The sequence below is a fragment of the Camelus bactrianus genome, chromosome 22 (genome assembly GCF_048773025.1).
Source record: "Camelus bactrianus isolate YW-2024 breed Bactrian camel chromosome 22, ASM4877302v1, whole genome shotgun sequence".
NCBI lineage: Eukaryota > Metazoa > Chordata > Mammalia > Artiodactyla > Camelidae > Camelus > Camelus bactrianus.
In genome coordinates, this window is record NC_133560.1 from 20252868 (window position 1) to 20272616 (window position 19749).

General features: G+C 55.5%; 1 protein-coding gene across 1 annotated transcript; it reads left to right on the forward strand.

The window, feature by feature from the left end:
• The first annotated feature begins 2758 nt into the window (after positions 1 to 2758).
• Positions 2759 to 19683, forward strand: CERS1 (ceramide synthase 1). Its single transcript, XM_074350375.1, has 7 exons — positions 2759 to 3095; positions 5430 to 5589; positions 9301 to 9481; positions 11241 to 11402; positions 11714 to 11861; positions 12075 to 12184; positions 19544 to 19683. Exons 1-7 carry the CDS (start codon positions 2847 to 2849, stop codon positions 19584 to 19586), a joined length of 1053 nt encoding a protein of 350 aa, XP_074206476.1. The 5' UTR covers positions 2759 to 2846; the 3' UTR covers positions 19587 to 19683.
• Positions 19684 to 19749: the final 66 nt, after the last annotated feature.

The following is a 19749-nucleotide window of genomic DNA, read 5'->3' on the forward strand; positions in this document are numbered from 1 at the left end:
CCAGGCCCAGCTGGCATCCAGAGAAACTGAGCCACAGATCACAGCCATTGCAAGGGGCATCAGGATTCAAACAGAGGACCCCTGGGTGGTCTGGAGGTGGTGAGGATACTGGAAGCACTCAGGCCTCAGCAGGGAGTGGGGTGTGCTGGGTCCTCACAGAAGTTAAAATCAACTCCCCAGGTCCCTACTCCTCTCCATCCTGTGGTTAGTCATGAGCCAAGACAGACCTGCTGTGGTTGGGCCTTGGGTGCTTGAGCACCGCTGTGCCAAAACAGCAAGCCCCCTGCCCTGAGAGAGAAACGCGTAGTGTGCACCCTGCAGTAAGAAGCTAGACAATAGAGAGCGGTCGGGGGAGTTAGCTGTGGCCTCTGAGATGAGGTCACCACTGAGCTGTGTCCACCAGAACAAGGATCTGCAAGGCCAGGTTCTGGGGGAGAAGAGCATCCTGGGCTGTAGGAACAGCCCATGCAAAGGCCCTGAGGCTGCACTGGACTCAGTGAGCTGGACAGGTCTTTGTCTCTGGGCCAGCATCTGAGTAGGGAAAGAAAGAAGATATTTGGGCTTTCAGAGCCTGATCTCATCTGCCTCAGAGGTGGCCTCGGGAAATCCAGTCCTTGGTTGCCAAGACAGGACATAGAGCAAGGGACCTCCCAGCAGCAGGGCCTGCCCCCAGCCCCTCCCTGCCTGGTGGGGAGCTCAGCAGGGAAGAGAGGTGGCTGAGAAGGCTTCGCGGGGCAGGGATATCAATCAAGGGCAGTGGTGTGGTGGAGGGAGACTGAGATGATCTCCTTAGGGAAGAGGCAGTAGGGGTCCCATCCTTGAGACCTCAGCAACCCTTCACTGAGCCCCTGGTTCCTGGGAGCCCTGGTCTTCAGCTGCCAGCACCAGGAACCACTTTCTGATTCTGCTTGGCAGCCACCTGTTGGCAGCCTCATACTTGGGCCCTGCCAAAATGAAACTGGAGGCTGGGCTGGGGCTGGTGGGTTGGGGCACGTCTCTCATTACTGATGGGTTCCATGGTGACCAGATAGTGCCTTTCAAGGGAGGGCAGAGATGGGTGGTTGGGATGGTACAGGGCTGCCCCACAGGCTCGGCTGGACCTACGGGGGCATGTCCAGCAGCCTGGGACCCCTTAGCCCCACCTCTGCTTGCCAGGTTGGCTGTGGCATTAGTCATCTAATGGGACAGATGAACCCCTACCCACATGGAGTGCACATTCAAAAATACTGAGAGGAGAAGGCACAGCGGGACAGATGGTGACAAGTGCCAAGGACAAGACTGATAGGGGGGTCAGGGATGTGCAATGAGCAGGTAACATTTGTTGGTAATGCCGGAAGTTGGTGGAGGAGCCCTGCCAGTACCTGAGGGAACAGCATTTTAGGCAGAGGGAACAGCTAGTGCAAATGGCCTGAGGCAGGACTGTGCCTGTGGTGTTAGAGAGCCACCTCCAGATTAGAGGACAGTATGGCTAGGAACAGAGGGAGCAAGGTGGAGAGAGGAGGGTATGAGGGTGGATTGTGAGTCAACAGTGAGGAGATGGGCTTTTACTCTGAGTGATGGGAGCCATGGAAGGCTGTGAGCAGAGGATGGACAAGTAGGCTCCCTCTGGCTTCTGTGTGGGGTAAGGGGGAGGCCAGATACTAGGCAGGAGGCATAATGGTGGCCCAGGGTTGCATAAGGCTGTACAGGTGCAGAGAAGTGGCTGGATTTGTGAACATTTGATGGCGGCATGAACTGCATGTGTATGCAGGACTCAATGAGGAGTGAGGGGAAGGAGGAGGGATGAGGGTCCCCTCGACCTCCCTTCCATTTTCACCTGAAGGTCAGGTCAGGCTGCTGACCTTAGGGGACCCAGCCCAGCTCCTGCAGGGCTCACACTGATTCCTGCACCCTGCACCTTGAAAGGCTGTAGGAGGACTCCTAGATAAGGGAAGGGAGGGGCACAGGTGTGCCAGAGTCCTGAGGGCTGGGATGAGGGCTATCAGTGGCAGGTGAGGTGGTGTCCCCAAGAGGTGACCATTGCCCTCCCTGATGGCCACTGGGGGCTTTGGACTCAGGGCTTGGTCATGGATAGTGGAAGATCACAGCGGGAGGGAGGGGGCTTCTCATGAAGGTGTGGTCTTGATCCAGCCTCTGAGTGCCCCTATATGGGTGCCCATTTCCTTGGCCTCCCTGAAGCCCTGTGTTAACCTCCTGCAGGGAGGCCTGCCAGGTTCTCAGGGTCACAGAAAGAAGCAGGTGGCCCTCAGACCAGGAGTGGTGAGTTCCCATTGTGGGACAGGGCAGGAGAGGCATGCTAGAGGGAGTCGCCGGTCGAGGGCACGGCCTGTTGGTGCCCCCACTCGGCTCCCACCCTGCTTTGTGCCCCATGTCGGGAACACAGCCTGGTAGGGTAGAGGAGCCCAGCGTGGGCAAGGGGGTCCAGGCGGAGAACGAGGGTGGGGACACAGGACTGCTCCGACCCTACTCAGGTTCAGACCTGGCGGATGCTGGGAAGACACCAATGCCCCTCCACCTCCACTCCGCTCCCGGGTTCCTCTGTTGGAAAATGAGCCCTAGAGCGGGCCTGCCTCCAGGATACGGCACGACAACGCAGGAACTTATACGCCCGAGGTCGCCGCCGCTGCCACTGGAGGACCCAGCTCCCGCGCGCCCTGAAATCGCGGACACGGCGTCTCAGCCCCTCGCGTCCCTGCGGGGCGGAGCTAGCTCTGGCCCCACCCCTCCGTCCCCCGCGCTCCGGCCAGCGCGCCCCCTGCCCAACTGCGGCGCGTGACGCGGGGCGCGCGGCTCCGGCGGCCACCGCGGGCGGGCGCAGACGGCCGGGACGGCCGGGAGCTGGCGGCATGGCGGCGGCCGGGACTGCGGCGGGGCCGACGGGGCCCGAGCCCATGCCGAGCTACGCACAGCTGGTGCAGCGCGGCTGGGGCAGCGCGCTGGCGGCGGCGCGGGGCTGCGCGGACTGCGGCTGGGGGCTGGCGCGCCGCGGCCTGGCGGAGCACGCGCACCTGGCGCCGCCCGAGCTGCTGCTGCTGGCGCTCTGCGCGCTCGGCTGGACCGCGCTGCGCTCGGCGGCCACTTCGCGCCTCTTTCGGGTCAGTGCTGCTGGGGGTCGGACATGGGGGCCCCAGGCTGGGAGGCTGGGATGTTAGGGGTTCGCGGGACGGGGATCCCAGGACCCCGCGCGCCCCTTTCTGTTTCCGCGGGCCAGGATCACTGGAACATGAGGGGCCTTGCGCTGGAGGAGCGCGGTACGCAGAATCCTGGGCCGCTGCGTCCCCCTTTCGGTCGGTGCAGGGTGGGGGTGGGGGTGGATGCGGGGGTGTGGCCGAGCTGGGGGAAGCCTGGGACGTGGAGACCCCGACACGGGAGGGATATTCAAGATGTGGGGAAGCGGGACACCACCCATTCCGGTCAGTGCGGGACAAGGGGGCCCCGGGCAGTGGGAGGGCCTGAGCTGCCGCGCACTCGTTTGGGCCCGGCGGAGCAGTGAACCGAGAAGCGGAGGACGCGGGCGGGGAGGGCTCGGCTCAAAGGGCCCGCCTGCGCCTTGCTCCCCTGGGCCATGCGGGGAGGGCTCAGAATCCAAGCGGTGTCCCGGGTCCGTGTGGAGGCTGGACTGGCTTGTCTGCTGCTACCGGGAAGAAGCAGGAGCTGCCCGGTCGCTGCCGCGGGCCTGTCTGGAGTCAGCGCCACCCTCTGACCAAGGGATGCAAAGGCCTGGGCTCGCCGGCCACGCCGTGGTCGCCGCCTTTGGGAAGGTGGCACGGCCTGGGTCTTCTAAGTGGGGCCTGCAAGCGGTCGCGACCAAATTGTTCAGTTTCCAGCGAGCCTAGGGAGGCCACCGTCCCGGTCGGAGAGGGACTGTGGGGGTGACATTTGCGCCTAGCTTCCCTCCCATCCATGGGGAGTGGTCGCTGCTATGGGAGCTTGTGGCAAAGCGTTTGGGCTCCTGGCTTGGCTGTGACTCCCCTGTGGACCGGCTGCGGTCACTCCGCCAGTCTGACTGGAGGTGGCAGGGGGTGCAGGGACAGAGCGCCGGGAGCCAACAAAGGGGCCTTTCTCTGCTGGCTGGGAAGAGGCCGGCCCTTGTTAAGTAGGGGTTGGGGTGTTGTCTGGCTGCCATTGTCCCCACCCCACCCCCATATCACCCACATTGGGTAGAAAGACCCCAGCCACCACCCTGCTCCAGGGAGGGGGAAGCAGGCATGTTAAGGGCCTCTCCGTAGGTCAGCCCTGGTCCCAATCTGGCTTTGTTGCTGCCCCCACCAGTTGGGAAGTGGGAGGCCCAGGAGAACGAGGACTAGAGCCCAGGAGGGGGATGTGGTCGCTCTGGAACTACCAGGGTGGAGCAGGCTTCCTCCCCATGTTCCTGAGGGAGCCGGGTGGAGGACAGCAAGGTTACAAGACCCTCACTTTTGGAGCCCTCGGAGGTCAGGCACTCGCTCCAGTTCGAGGCTCGCCCTTCCCAAGAAACGGGCGGAGGGGCTGCGTAGTCTCCAGAGCTCATCTTCTTGGTAGCCGCCTGGTTGTCAGGGGTTACCGAAGCTGGCTCTGGCTGTCTCCATGGCGACTGCTGGTGCTCCGGCCCCCTCAGCCTCGCCTAGGGGAAGGGGGCGGGGCTTGCCCCGCAGCTCTGGAGCCTCGACCCCAGGGAAATTGAGGCTCCGCCCCCAGGGGCGCTGAGGCCCTCAAATTCCTCCGTGCCTCACAATTTGCATGCCTCTACTTCCCTTGTGTCCTCTCTGATGTCCCTCAGGTCCCCCATCTCATTGTGATGTCCTTTACCGGACCTATTCCCTTTCTCCCTCCGCCCCATTCTCTCTTCCTTTGTCCCCCTGCGTTCCCATGTCTTCCCCACCTACCCACCCCGTCTTCCCCAACCCTCTGTTCTTCTCTGGTCTCCCCAAATTCCTCCTCTTAGGCACCTCAAGTTTCTCCTCCATGGGGGTCACGTGGAGTTCCAGCCCCCTACCCCGCCGTGTTCCCCCAGATGCCTCCATATTCCCCTCCATGTTCGCTTCACAGATTCACCCCTACAGCCCCTTCCAAGTCTTCTGTTTAATCCTCCCTCCTCCCTGTCATACTTCTAGCTCCCCCTGTGACCTCCCAAGCCCCCTACTCCACTGGGCCGACCCCACTGGTCCCCCTTGCTTTACACTCACGTGTCCCCCTCCTCCCTCACATTTCCTCTCAGGTCTCCCCCATCACTCCCCTCCACACGCCGCTGTGGCTGGACAGCTGGGCACTAAGTTTAGCCCTTGGCAGGCACACGTGGGCTCTGGTTACGTTCCAGGTGGCTGTGGGTACCGGGCCTGGTCCTCCCCAACACTTCCTGGCCTGGGGAGTCCCCAGACCTTGATTTCCCTACCCTGCAGGGGCGGCCCTTGGCCCCTAGGGCTGATGGCCACCCGCCTTCTCACCCATAGCCCCTAGCCAAGCGGTGCCGCCTCCAGCCTAGAGATGCTGCCAAGATGCCTGAGAGCGCCTGGAAATTTCTCTTCTACCTGGGCGCCTGGAGCTACAGCGCCTACCTGCTCTTCGGCACTGACTACCCCTTCTTTCACGACCCGCCCTCCGTCTTCTATGGTAGGGGACCTGCCGGGATGGGGCAGGTTAGGGGAGGGCTCGGTTCTAAACTCAGAGAAGAGTACATGGGGGAACCAGACACTCATCAGACATCCCACGCTGGATGTCTGCTTTGAGACAAGCGCGATCCCAGGGCCCTGGGGCCAGGTCAGAGGGCACCCTGTCAGGGCTCAGGGAGACATCCTAGAGGAGGACATTCCTGAGGTGGTCCAGGAGTCAGGAATAGGACATGCCAAAGCCCTGGGGCTTGCATAAGCTTGATGTGTGAGGATGAGAGGAGGGGCAGGAGTTTGAGTTTCATCATAATGGGATGGGTTTGTGAATTATAAAAAGCATCCTCTGGCAGCCAAGTGGAGACAGATGAGTCTTGGTAAAGGAGGGAAGCAGGGCCCAGGGGGTAGGTGAGAGACCAATGTGGCTTGGACCAGCTTGGTGAGGAGATAAAGATGGTGAGAAGTGGCTGCATCCATTGGTTGGTTTGGGTGTGGGGATCGTTGAGGCCTGAACTCTGGGTGGGATGGACATGAAGGGGTCTGCAGTGTCCTCTGTCACCAGCCAGCAGGTGGGTGTAGAAAACTTGGTCTGTGAAGAGGGGGTCAGGCTTCTCTACCCCAGTGCTGACCACCCAGGCCATGTATCAGGGACGCACATGGTTCCTGCTATGTGATGTAAGCATCCCAAGAGGTCTCCGGTGGCACCATTGGAGGGCTAGGCAAGGAACCCCCGAGCTGCACCTGTCTGTCTTTGTGGGACCACACTGCCCACATGGCCACGTTTGCCATGTAACACATACACATTTCTGGTGTCGTAAATCCCTGGAGGGGAGGTTTCAGCTGTCATTCAATTTTCCTTTATGAGAATGAATCGTACATAGTTGAATTCTCTCAAAGTTTAGGGGATGGAGCCTCTGGCTCCTTTTTATAAATGATGCTATGATAACACAATTGCACATTAACTGCTTCTTTGCATGCGCATATATTGAGCACTGACTGTGTACCAGGCACTGTGCTGACACAGCTGTGAGCAGCTCAGAGAAAGCCCCCCCACCCCTGTGTTCTTTTATTTTTATATATTTTTTTAATTTTTAAAAGGGAGAGGTAATTAGGTTTATTTATTTTTCAGTGGAGTTACTGAGGATTGAACCCAGGACCTCATGCATGCTAAGCAGACACACTACCACTGAGCTGTACCCTCCCCCACACCCCTGTGTTTTGGGGGGACAGATAGTGAAATACAGTCTGTTCATGGTGATAAGTGTGGATGAGACAACTTGAGTGAGGAGAGGAGAGGGGTGTCTGGGAGGTGGGGAGGAAGGCATATGCTACAGGGGTGGGGATGGTCCCACCATAGGTGACTTTTGAGTGGGGACTTGGAGGAGCCAGGAGCAGATAGGAAATGCAAAGGTCACTGTCGGACAGACAGACTACTGGCTGTTCAGAAGCAACCAGGAGTCCAGTTGGCCGTGGTGGGGACAATGGAGCTCTTTCCCAGAGGGCCATGAGCGGGGGAGGGGGGATGCTGACAGGGTGATTAAAGGAGAGGGCTGAGGACCAGAGCCAGGGGGCTCTGACCATGTCAGGGCCAAAGTGGGGAGAGAAGTGGCTGATTGAGAAATGTTCTGAAGACAGAATTGATAGGATTTGCTGCCAAACCAGAGATGGCTGTGAGAGAGAAGGGGAGGGGGTAGGGCTGACGCTGGGGTCTAGGGGACTGGGGGTAGGGCAGATTGGAGGGAGACTAGGAGCTGGTTTTGGGACACCCAGGGGGCTGACTCCAGAGGTCCAGGAAGGCGATGAGGCAGGGGTGACATGGAGGGTCCAGAGCAGCAGGTGGGGTGTGTGTAGAGAGGAGGTTGGAGGTCCACAGACAGAGCCCGGCCCCTTAATGTGCAGGGAGGTGCAGATGCCACCATCTGGCGGGGAATTATCTATTCCCCTCCTTCCTCTGGCCCAGATCTGGGGCCCAAGGCTGGAGGCGGGGGCACTCCCCACTGTAACAGTCTTGCCAGCACAATAGATGGAAAAGTCGGTATCTAGTTTCCACAGAAAGGTGCCTCTGCATCCCTTCCCTCTAAAGAGGGACAGAGGCATCTGGCAGGTTGAGGGACCTCCGCTGACAGCAGTGCTGGCATGTACCTGTGCACAGAACTCGGGGTAGGTCTGGCCGGGAGGGTGGGTTTTGCTGCTGACCCTTGGGGAGCCCCGGACCTGTTAAAGTTGGGGGTGAGTGATCTGTATGGTGTTTTATACTTTTTTAATTAGGTAAAATTTATGTAACATTGAAGTAACCATTTTCCCCATTCACAAAAAGACAAATACTGTATAATTTCACTTATATTAGGCACCTAGAGTCTTCAGATCCCTAGAGACAGGAAGTAGCCTGGTGGGTGCCAGGGGCTGGCAGAACGGGGACAGAGAGGGAGTGTTTAATGGGGACAGAGTTCCAATTTTACAACATGAAAAGAATTTTGGAGATGGGTTGCACGACAATGTGAATATACTAGTGCTACTGAACTTAAAAATGGTCAAGATGGTGAATTTTCTGTCATAAGTATATTTTACCACAATTTTGAAAAATTCACCATTTTAAAGTGAGCAGTTCAGTGGCATTTTGTACATTCACAGTGTTGTGCAAGCACCACCTCTATCTAGTTCCAGAACTTTTCCATCACTCCAAAAGGAGACCTGTCCCCATGAGCAGTCACTCCCCATCTGTCCTCCCCCAGCTCCTGGCAACCACTAATCTGCTTTCTGTCTCTGTGGATTTGCCTGTTCTGGACATTTCGTGTATGTGGAATCATTGGTACGTGATTACATGTGACCATTTGTAACTGACTTCTTTCACTCAGCAGAATGTTTTTGAGGTTCATCCCCCTTGTAGCTTGTCAGTGCTTCCTTTTTGTGGCTGCATAGTGTTCCATTGTGTGGGTGTGCCACATTTTGTGTACCCATTCACCCGCTGAGGGACATTTGGGCTGTTCCCCTTTTTATGATTGTGACTAGTGCTGCTGTGGACATGGGAGTACAAGGAGCTGTTGAGTATCTGTTCTCAGTTCCGCTGGGCACAGGCCAGGAGTCTACTTGCCGGGTCATGGGGTCTGTGTATTCACAGCCATCAAGGCTGCTGTGGGGAGAGTGGACAGCCGAGAACAGGCTCTGGAGGCCAGGAGAAGCTGGGGCTGTGCTGGGCAGGAGATGGCGGTGCCTGGACCAGGGTGGGGGGGTCGGGGGGAGCAAGTGAGTGGAGGCGTGGAACAGAGATGGACTCCTGAATGGGGGTCCAGGTGGATCACCGTTGCAGGAGGGGCCAGGGCAGAGATGAAGGATGAAGGGATGAAGGGCTGTCACTGAGGTGGCAGCATAGGAGGCATCTAGGTAACAGCCAGGCTTCAGGGGGTCTGGCACCCAGGACAGGGTGTCTCGAGAAAGCCTGGTAAGAGAAGACGGGAAGGGGGCTGGGGCGGAGTTGGAAATTCTGCAAAGGACCAATTTCAGGAGTAGGAGCTCCTTTTTCTAGAGATCTAGAACTGTTCTAAAAAAATGTCTATTCATAAACAACAATGGGTAGAGAACTGGCAGCAGGAAACCAGCGACTAATGCACCTGCGGAGATGCGCAGCACGCCCGGCTCGATGGGGTGGCATGTGGGATCGCTTGGGGATGCCAGAGGCTTTGCAGGTCCCTGACAGCACCTGCTGTCTGGCTCTCCCCAGACTGGAAGACAGCGATGGCAGTCCCACGGGATATCGCAGCTGCCTACCTACTACAGGGAAGCTTCTATGGCCATTCCATCTACGCCACGCTGTACATGGATGCCTGGCGCAAGGACTCTGTGGTCATGCTCATCCACCACGTGGTCACCTTGGTCCTCATTGTCTCCTCCTATGCTTTCCGGTGAGTCCAGGAGGGAACAGGAAGGTGGAGGGCACTGGCGTGAGCAGTGACAGGAGGCTGGCACAGGGCAGAGGCTAATGCTTGGCAAGGAGTTGGGGGGTGGTTCTGGAGAGTGACTCTGGAGTGATGGGTGAAACAGGTGTGGAGAGGCATCACCCTGCTCCCACACCATCCGTCCCCCTCCCACCCCGCCTGGATGGCACCCTTGGCCGGGTCACATAGCAAGTGTTTACTGAGCACCTGCCATGCAGCAGGTGCTGCTGGGGGCGCAGCCGTGAACACAGTAGACAAACCCTGGCATTCTAGAACCCACTGTGGCCACGACACATGGTCACAGAGCTCCAGGCAGAGCCTGTCCAAACCACGACCTGCTGGATGTGTAAAATCCATCCTGATCCCAAGGGCCAAGGAGAGTGAAAATATTTTGCAGTCTCTCTCTCTCTCTTTTTTTTTTTATTGAGTTACAGTCATTTTACAATGTTGTGATGTAGTCTCTTTCTTATATTATGAAATGATAATAGTTTGGATATACTGAGCTAACTAGAATATATTATCGAAGTTAATTTTACCTCTTTCTCTTTACTTTTTTTAAAATGTGGCTGATAGAAAATTAAAACGACATATTCAGTTCCTATTGGACTAGCTGCTCTAGCTGCACCCTCTAGCGCAACAGCCGCTGACCACAGGCGGCTGTGTCCATTTTAATTAAACTTATATGTTTTGTTTTTGTTTTTTGTTGGGGAGGGAAAAGGGAAGGGGGAGGTAATTAAGTTTATTTGTTTATTTTTTAAGTGGAGGTACTGGGAATTGAACCCAGGACCTCGTGTGTGCTAAGTACGCTCTACCACTGAGCTGTACCCTCCCCCCTAATTAAACTTAAATCAAATCCAACATTCTGTTCTTCAGCCCTACTCTGTGGCTCCTGTATTGGACAATGCAGACTTAGAACATTCCTATCAATCTTGAAAATTCTATTAGACAGCCCTGCTCTAGAGGGTAGAACCAGATAACATCCTCCCCCCCCAAAAAAGCCCGTGAAATAAAAGCACTAACAATTTGTTTGGAGGTGATAACTATGGAAGAATAAAGTCAGAAGGTAAGGGCTGCGGGGGTGGTGAGGTTAGGTAGGGTGGTCAAAGGTGAAGGCTCCGCAGTCAGGAGCCTGAGCTGTCAGGAGGGCAGAGTAGGGATGGAGACTGTGACAGGTGCACAGCCCCGCCCAGGCTGAACTCAGGCCCCTTGGCCCAAGCAGCTGTGAGGAGGCTGGCGAGGGCAGGGCTCTTAGATCCTGGTGGGGATGCGGCCTTTTCCAGGCAAGTCTGCAATTGGCAGCAGTGTTTAGGCTAAATGTATAAACCTGGGAGTGTCAGCATGGCAGGCAGGTTTAAAGTGTGGGGGATCTGGACACAGAATGGCCCAGGCCTGTGAGGGTCAGGGGTCATGGAAGGTCACAGGCTACAGAGATGAGGAAGGATCAGGGAAGGCACTTCCAGGGAGATTCCTGAGTCACTTTGAGGTCAGTGAGACGGGAAGGGTGATGGCCTGGATGGGGCTGCCACAGGGCAGGCACAGCCTGGGTGCTGCTGCTGACATAGCCCCATGAGGGCGTGGGCAGGGCAGGTGGGCCGAGGAGGACGGCTCTGAACGGGCCCGTGGGAAGCCTAGAGGGGCAGCCAGAGAGGCCTGTGCCTGGGAGCCTCGGTGCAGATAGGAGACCCAGTATAACCAGACTGCTCTCCTCTCCTGCTTCTCTCCCCAGGTACCACAAGGTGGGCATCCTTGTGCTCTTCCTGCATGACATCAGTGATGTGCAGCTGGAGTTCACCAAGCTCAATATCTACTTCAAGTCCCGCGGAGGATCTCACCACCGGCTGCACGCACTGGCCGCAGACCTGGGCTGCCTCAGCTTCAGCCTCAGCTGGTGAGCGTCAGGGCAGGAGGGGGCCTAGTGGAAGGGGCAGCCACCAGGTGGAGGTGGGCGGGGCCAAGCAGGGGAGTGGGTGGAGCTTGGTGAGGTGGGCGGGCCTGGGAGGGCAGCAGAGTTGGGAAGAAATAGGTTGGACAGGAAAGGACAGAGCCAGCTTGGAGGCACATGGGCAGGAATGAACAACGGTCGGGTGGTGACGTGCAGGAACCGATGGATGAGTCCATGTGGGACAGGACAAGGCCTGGGTGGGGCCACCTTCCCCCTCTCCCCCACAGCCTCCCCGACCCGCCCCCTCCCTCCTGCAGGTTCTGGTTCCGCCTCTACTGGTTCCCGCTCAAGGTCCTGTATGCCACGAGCCACTGCAGCCTGCGTGCCGTGCCTGACATCCCTTTCTACTTCTTCTTCAACGCACTCCTGCTCTTGCTCACCCTCATGAACCTCTATTGGTTCCTGGTGAGTTGATGCCAACCCCTCGCCACCCCCGCCCCCTTGGACTGCAGTCCCGTCCTGGTCCCTGATCCCCAGGAGCCGTCCAGGGGCAGGCCCTTCTCAGGTGCACCCGGGGTGGGGCATATTGGGCAGGGCAGGAGCGCACGGCTGGCAGGAGGGCAGCGCGGTCGGGGAAGGGGCTCTCTTCTCACCTGTGCCCTCCCCCTTCCTCCACAGTACATCATGGCTTTTGCTGCCAAGGTGCTGACAGGCCAGGTGCGCGAGGTGAAGGATGTGCGGGAATACGATACAGCAGAGGCCCTGAGCCCCAAGGCCGGCAAAGCTGAGTGAGTGTGGAGGGGCCGCCGCCCCTGCTTCATTCCTTTAGCCACGTCTGTCTGGCCAAGCATGTCTGTGGGCAGCCCTAGAGAGCTGGCAGCGAGTGAGGCCGATGCGGACGCTGCCCACCTCCCTGCCAGCCTACATCCAAAAGAGAGACTGCAAAAAGGTGTGGACGATGCTGTAGCGACAGAGTAGACACTGTCAGGGCAGACAGCAAGGAAGGTGGGGTAGAGAGGTCTGGGGGTCAGGGCGGAGGGGTGAAAGGGGAGGATCAGGGTCTCCGTAGAGGGAGCCCTGAGGGCCAAGCCCCATGACGAGGAGCAGCCAGCATTCCAAGCTAGGAATGGCAGCCTCCTAGCAGGTGGCTAGCAGGTGGCAGTGGAGGTGGGGGTGAGGGGGTGCCGTGTGCAACCCAGAGAGCCCTCGCTCTGTTCATGCTGATGCTCTCTGGCCTCAAGGTCCAGCAGGGCAACCGCTGCTCAGCCTAAGCAGAGGAAGGGGCTGAGACCCAGTCCAACCCAGGTAGGAGTCCTAGGGGTGGAGAGGAAAGGGGGCCTCGAGCATCTTGGAGGTAGCGCCCTTGGGACTGCCAGCCCCAGGAGAGCCAGATGGCGTCCAAAGCCCCAGGAGTGAATGGAGGCGGGTTTGGATGACCGGCAGGGTGTGAGGGGTGGCTGAGCAGTCGTGAGGTGGGGGTGCTATCCAGCAGACCCTATGTTTTGGCCTCTGGGAGGTCATCAGTGACCAACCTGGGAAAGGTGGTTTCCGGGAAGCAGTGGGTTCAGAGCACAACGAGGAGGGTCTAACTGGGCGGCAAGGAGGATGAGAGAACCAGAGATTTAAAAAATCTCCTTGAAAGACATGAGAAGGCAAGTGGAGAACTGGGGGGATAGCCAGAGCGGCAAGTGGCATCAAGGGAGGGCTCGGAGGCCTGGCTGAAATTAGTGGAAGCATTTTGCACCTGCAACGATGGAACCACAGTTGGAGTGTGCTGAGGCCCGAAGGCCAGCACCCAGGGTAGAGAGGGGTCAGGCAGGAAAGCAGGGAGGGGACCCAAGAGGGCCAGGCAGCAGACGAGGTCACCCCGGCGGTCAGATCTCAACTCTGTTGTAGAACCAACCAGACTTGCTTTGGATGTAGGTGAAACAGAAATAAAAGAGTCAAAGACAACCCAAGACTTTTGGCTCGAGCTGCCGTTGACTGAGATGGGACTCGGGGCAGGGCCGTGTGAACTGGTGGGGCAGGGGGTTGAGAGTCTAGTTTGGGGGTGTGGGATTGTCAATGTCCTTGAACATGAGTCGGGAATTGCATGTAGAGATCAGTGAGAACTCACTGAACAGACTGACCAACCCTCAGAGGCTTCCAGAAGCAATGGCAGTGGAGGTGGGGGTGAGGGGGTGCCGTGTGCAACCCAGAGAGCCCTTGCTCTGTTCATGCTGATGCTCTCTGGCCTCAAGGTCCTGCTTGGCCAAATCTAAAACTCTGAAAGATCTCCCTGCTATGAAACTGAACTTCTGGAGGTATCCTTGTAAATGCAGAGCCCCAGGCAAAGAGGAGGTCAGGTCCTCTGGTCCCCACAGTGCCCCCTGCTGTCACCCCCAAGAATGTCCAGCCAGAATGTGGGTTGGGGGGCTAGCATCCCCAGTCCCCAGTGACAGCATTTCCATTAGGATGGCAAAGAACTAACAACATACAGAAATGTCGGGACCAGGGGACACGCTGCCCCATGGGCCCCATCCACAGGACTTGATCCCTGGGGATGGCTGGAGTTAGCGCAGTTGGGTATAAAACGAGATAGGATAAAAGGTACTGAGAGTGTGGAGTGTGCCACAGAGGAGCTGGTCAGGACACCACAGAGCCGTCAGGTCATGGAAAACAAGGAGACTGAGGAGCTGTCCCAGATCAGACTGACTGAAGGCAGCGAGGGATCCTGGACCAGAAGAGGGCCATCTGTGGACAAACCAACCAATGAAATTCCAAATAAAGTCTCCAGTTCAGCTCCTGGCAGTGTCCCAGCATTGGTTTCTTAGTTGTGACAAATGCACAGTGGCGATGTTAAGATTTGAGGAAGTTTGGGCGAGGGCCTCCCCTGGAGCTCTCTAGACAATCTTTGCGATGGTTCTGCAAATCTAAAATTATTCTCAAATAAAAAGCTTCTTAAAAAATATAAAAGGCACGAGAAACTGTCAAAAACCATGTTGGATGTTGTTACTTTCCTGGGGTGCCATAACAAAGTACCACAAACTGGTGTGCTTAAAACAACAGAAGTTTACGCTCTCACGGTTCTGGAGACCAGAAGTCTGAAATGAAGGCGCTAGCACGACCACACTTGCTCTGACAGCTCACGGGGAGGATCCTTCCTTGGCCTCTTCCAGTTTTGGAGGGGACTCCAGATGGTCTTTGGCCTGTGGCTGCATCACCCCAATCTTCATTTCCTGTCTTCACATGGTCTTGTCTTCTCTCTGGCTCTTCTGTCTTATAAGGACACTTGTCATTGGATTTAGACACATCCTAAGTTCAATATGATCTCATCCCAAATTCCTTCACTTAATCACATCTACAAAGATGCTTTTTCCAGATAAAGTCACAATCACAGTTCCAGAGATTAGGATGTTGGATATATCCTGTTAGGGACCACCGTTTAACCTATAGATGTCGTCACTAATGATTAGATACAGCTGAAAAGAGAATTGGTAAATTGAAAGCTGTGAAGAAATGACCCAGAACGCAGCCTCAGTAGATGGAAAATATGACAGCTAGGACGGTAAGAATTATCTGGCTGAGTTCTAATAGGAGACAGGCAAGGAGAGGCAATATGAGGAGACATAATGCTGAGAGATTTTTCCAGAAAGTGACAAGACACAAATTATAAGAAGGATGAATAAAAAGGCTTCTGAGCCCCAAACACATCACAGTGAAAATGTAAAACGGCCAAAGAAAAGACATGACCTACGAAACAATGGGAGGCTTACAGCAGCACGGGGAGCTGGAATACTGGAGTCAAACGTCACCTCAAGGGCTGAAAGGAAGTAACAAGCAACCGGGAATTCTGTACACAACTTTAAAAACAGTTACTTGAGGGAAAGCATCTCCACTGACTTACATGAGATCCTGGGGTTTGAGCCCCAGCAACAGAAAAGAAAAGGAAGGAAAGAAGGAAAGAAAAAGAAAGGATACCCACAAGAACAAAAACTAAGAATGTTTATTACCACCCACAGAGCTCCTCCAGGGGTATATTTCAGAAAACAGGAAAGCTATTCCAAGAAATAGATCAGCAAAGAAATGGGCACATATCTGGGTAAAATTTTTTTGGTTTATTTTTAAATTTTTGGTGTTTTTGTTTGTTTGGGTAAATTTTAAATGCCTACTTTATGAGATTTTAAAAAATTAGAGCTGAAGTATTAAGTGTTATTAATTAATAATATTAATAATATTAACAGGATTGGTGGCTTTGCATCTTGCAAAAGGGTAGGGATTACCTTTGGGCTATATTAAGTACTCCCATTAACAATATTAGAGTGTAGAGGGGAGAATGGAACAAAAAATAGATGCAACAAAGTAAGTTCAGAAAAGGAAAGTTAGAAAAAGCAGAAGTAACGCAAAATAAGAGGGTAGAATCTCAAATATTAGGCATCCAAATAAACACACGTGGAATAATCATGACAGTTATGAGACTTTTTTTTTTTAATCCATCTCTATCCTGGTTAAAAGACTTCAACTCCAGGGTGCATAAAAGTTGCAAGTAAAAGGACAGGAAGAGAAATTCAGGTGCAGTTTTTGATCTGGAAGGATCCACACTATGCAGCCCTAAGCCCTGGCGGGACGAGACCACGGGAGGTAAAGTCCATGCTCCGTGCTCCTCATAGGGCAGCTCAGAAGCAGGAACAGATGTTCTTTTTTAAGCACAGGAACTTTGTCAGAATTGGGGGGAAAAAAAAAAAAGCCACAAGGGAAACTTCAGTTGCTCAGACCTGGGATCACGAAGACCATAGAGATGAAAATTCATTAGGTTTGAAAACAGTACGGAAGTGATGACTGAGAACCACTTTGAAGGAGTTCGGAGTGGAGAAACAAATCATACGGCAGCACCGGTGCCTCCCTCGCCCCGGCGTCCCCGGTGCTGGTTCTCTCTCCCGATCCCTCCTCTACTGGGTCCCTACTGGGCCTCTGTAGTGGCCCCAGCGCCCTGCTCGCGACCTCGGTCTGAAGCCCCATTGTCTTCGCAGGCTGCTGGGACCGCAGTCCATCAGGGGCCCTCAGCCCGCCGTGGGTTTGCTGACCTGCACAGCACACCCCACGGCACCGTACATCCACTTACGCCTCCGCTATGCTTTCAGCACCCCCCACCCCCATCCCGTATCTAAAGAGCTCTGGTCCGCAGCTGTGGTCTGGGTCTCGCTGCAGCACCAACGTGGACCAGGGGTCCTCGGTGATGCCTGCGCAGTGCCGGCGCACCTGCTCTCCTGGGGCTCTCCCTTCTCCTCGGACACCAACTGTCCTCACCATCGTCCACTCACCTGATGACCTGGCCTCAAGAAAGCAAGAGTAGCTTGATGAGGACATCAAAATTCTTCAGCTGGCCGGCGGCTTTGGTCTCTCTCTGGGGCTGCCATCCTGGACCAGGGAACTCCACCCTCTTACCTGTTCAAAGACATTCTGATTAAGGAGTGAAATCCTCTCTTTGCCCTTCAGTGCCGGCCTGGCCAGGTTCTATCTCTCCCTTACAGCTCAGTGCCCCTTTCTCTCCCTTCTAGAATCGAGCCGGCTCTGAGTTCTCTCCACCTACACACACCTGAGACCACTCCTGTCTGCTCCACTGAGTGAGGCCTTCTTGGTGCTAACGCTGAGGGTCACTTCCTCTTTTTTTTTTTTTATATAAGTCTGAGATAGAATTCACACACCATGCAATTTGCCCATTTCCCGTGTATATTCCAGTGTTTTTAGACCATTCATAGACTTGTGCAACTATCACCACAGTTTGAGAACATTTTTGTCATTCCCCCAAAAGAAACGCCATACCCACCCCAACCCCTTCTTATGCAGTCACCAGTCTGCCTTTGCTCCCCATTTCTTGCCACCTCACTTGCTGGTGCCTTCCTGCTTCGTCTCTGGTCCTCGCCACCTCCCAGGGCCCTTTCGCTTAATCCACTTCGACTTCCAAGTTTCTCTCCCAGCTCACAGTGCTCCCGAGTGCCGTCTCTGTCTCAGTGTCTGCTTGACAAACACAGCCCCTTCTAAAATATCCAAAAGCTGCCCCTTTCCCCATCCCAGACTACCTTTCACGAATGTCTGTGCAGTGGATGGCAACTCAGGGTAAAACTTTGTAAAACCTGAAGGAGTCCCCTCACCCCCACCTTCTCTCCCTTGCCTCCTCATCCTCAAGGAAACATCCAGAATCCGCCCTCATCTCCTGCCCTCATCTCCCTCCACTTTCCACTCTTGTCCTGATTCTCCTTCCCTGCAGTGGTGCCCTGAGACTGAAAAGTGCAAATCTGATGCTGCAGAAAGGCCATCTTGCCTGAGCTGGGGACTCCTCCCTCCTCCAAATACTAACAGTTTTGGATAGGGGAAGGGGCACTTCGAAGCTTGTTCAGAAAAACAAACCAGAATCACATGGAAAGCTCTGATAAAAAGGCACTGGGCGGGCGTATGGATCCTTGAAGGTATTAAACTTATGTAAAAGTATAGGAATTCAAACAAGGCCGGAACTGAGCTGGGCCATCAAACTTGAGCAAATAAGCATCCCCAGGAGGGAAGGAAGAACTGTCAGTGGGACGCTCGCTGGGTAACCTGGAGAAAAGAGCAAATTCATGTCTTTATCTCGTATCAGCCCCCATCTCAAACTTCGACATCTTTAATCCTTTGTGGAAGCTATGAAATGGAACAAGAGCTGAAACAAGAGACTGTCATCCAGCGATCAAACTATGAGAAGAATAGAGAGGCCAGGAGCCCCACCTCTGCTCTGTCTAAAGGACCAACAGGCAGAGCCAGAGATAGATGGGCGGTCCATGGAGGGCTTATCTCTGACTTCACAGATAAAGGTCGGCTGCGATGGCAGCAAGAGATAGCAGCAGCCCACGGAGAAGTGGGCCGAGGGGGAGACGCCATCTCCCAGGAAGGGGCATCTGTCGGCTCCAGCCCAAGGGAAGAGCAAATTAAAGCGACTGACATCATCTTCCCTAGGAGAGTCGTTACGTTCTTATATGCAAGGGACTCTGAGCTAGAGTGCTCTGCAAACCAAAGGGATGCAGGGGACAGAAAAGCACATGTGATAGGGTCTGTGATACCATGGTAGATCCCCAGGAGCAGCTCGGGCAAACTGTGAGTTTTCTGTGCTTTCTGATGTCTAGATCCTGAGACTGTATTACTGGCTCAAAAAGCTTAACACATTTATATGTAAACTAGACCGTAGAACTCACTTCAGCAAAGAGACTGACCGACCATGTGCAAAGGCATGAAGACTTCCCGGGAGTGGGAACAGGAATGGCCAATGGCCAGGCCCACTAGGCTACAGTGAGATGCCTTCTTGGTACCAGCAGGCTGGCTAGTTAAATGGGAGCAACTCCGAGCAAGCGTTGGCAATACTGGTGAGGAGCAGGGGCAGGCCTGTCCTGTCTGGTGAGGTGGGCCTGGGCAGAAACCCCAGGGTGCAGGTCCCTTCTCAGTCAGAACCCCACAAACCTGCCACTAACACACGCAGAGCAGATGGAATTAAGGAGAGCAGCGGTGCACATGGGAGTGATCTGTCACATTTTTGGAAAACTGAGATGCAGGAGAAGACATCCTTATAGTCAGTTTGAAATATGCAAACCATGCTTATTGTTTAGAAGTTAGGGGTCTTTCTCTGTGATCTTAAGCTGGACGCTTATTGTATTGATGAGCGTTTTAAAACATCACGTAACTTGTTTTAGGATATGGAAGCAAAGTATGGGCTGCAGCAGATTAAACAGCAGTGATGGAGAATCCCAGGGGCTGGGAAGCCTTTCCTGGTAGGGCCACTGGAGTTGGGGAGGAGACTGCCAAGTAAGGTTGCAGGGGCCTCTGGTCAGTCAGCCTCCGTGGGAGGAGAGGATAAAGTGCTGGTCCAGGTCCAGGTGGTGGGGTTAAGTCAGGCAGAAACTGGTAGGTGGCTTTTGCTCTCCAGTGGCCTGGGGGGGAGGAGGGGAGAGGAGAGTTTAATTGCGGGGAGGAGCAGGGACCACTTGCCCAGCAGGCAGACAGCCGGGCCTTGAGGGCTGGGAGGAAGGATAGAGGCGGGGCTGGGAAAAGGGATGTGGCGGACAAGGAGGGCGGGACGGGGATAGGGAGGCGCAATGCGGATCCGTGGGGTCCCCAGGCTAATCTGGGCCGGTTCTGGCTCGCAGGAAGCCTCTGAGGAACGGCCTGGTTAAGGACAAGCGCTTCTGAACCCCTCGACCCCGGCCCCGCCGCCCAGGACCCAGCCCCATCCAACTGCACCCCCGGGGACTGCCACGCTGCTCCCCTCTCCTCGCGCCTCGGGACCCTGGCCCTCTCAAGCTCCGCCCCCTGCCCCAACCCCCGCCCTGGCCACTCCCGGGACCCCTGCCCC

What these genes read in the sequence shown, in the direction of transcription:
- CERS1 (XM_074350375.1), top strand. Translation starts at nt 2,847, where the DNA reads ATGGCGGCGGCCGGGACTGCGGCGGGGCCGACGGGGCCCGAGCCCATG. An exon ending in CCACTTCGCGCCTCTTTCGG is followed by an intron (nt 3,096 to 5,429) that starts GTCAGTGCTGCT and finishes TCTCACCCATAG; the next exon opens with CCCCTAGCCAAGCGGTGCCG. An exon ending in GTCTCCTCCTATGCTTTCCG is followed by an intron (nt 9,482 to 11,240) that starts GTGAGTCCAGGA and finishes TTCTCTCCCCAG; the next exon opens with GTACCACAAGGTGGGCATCC.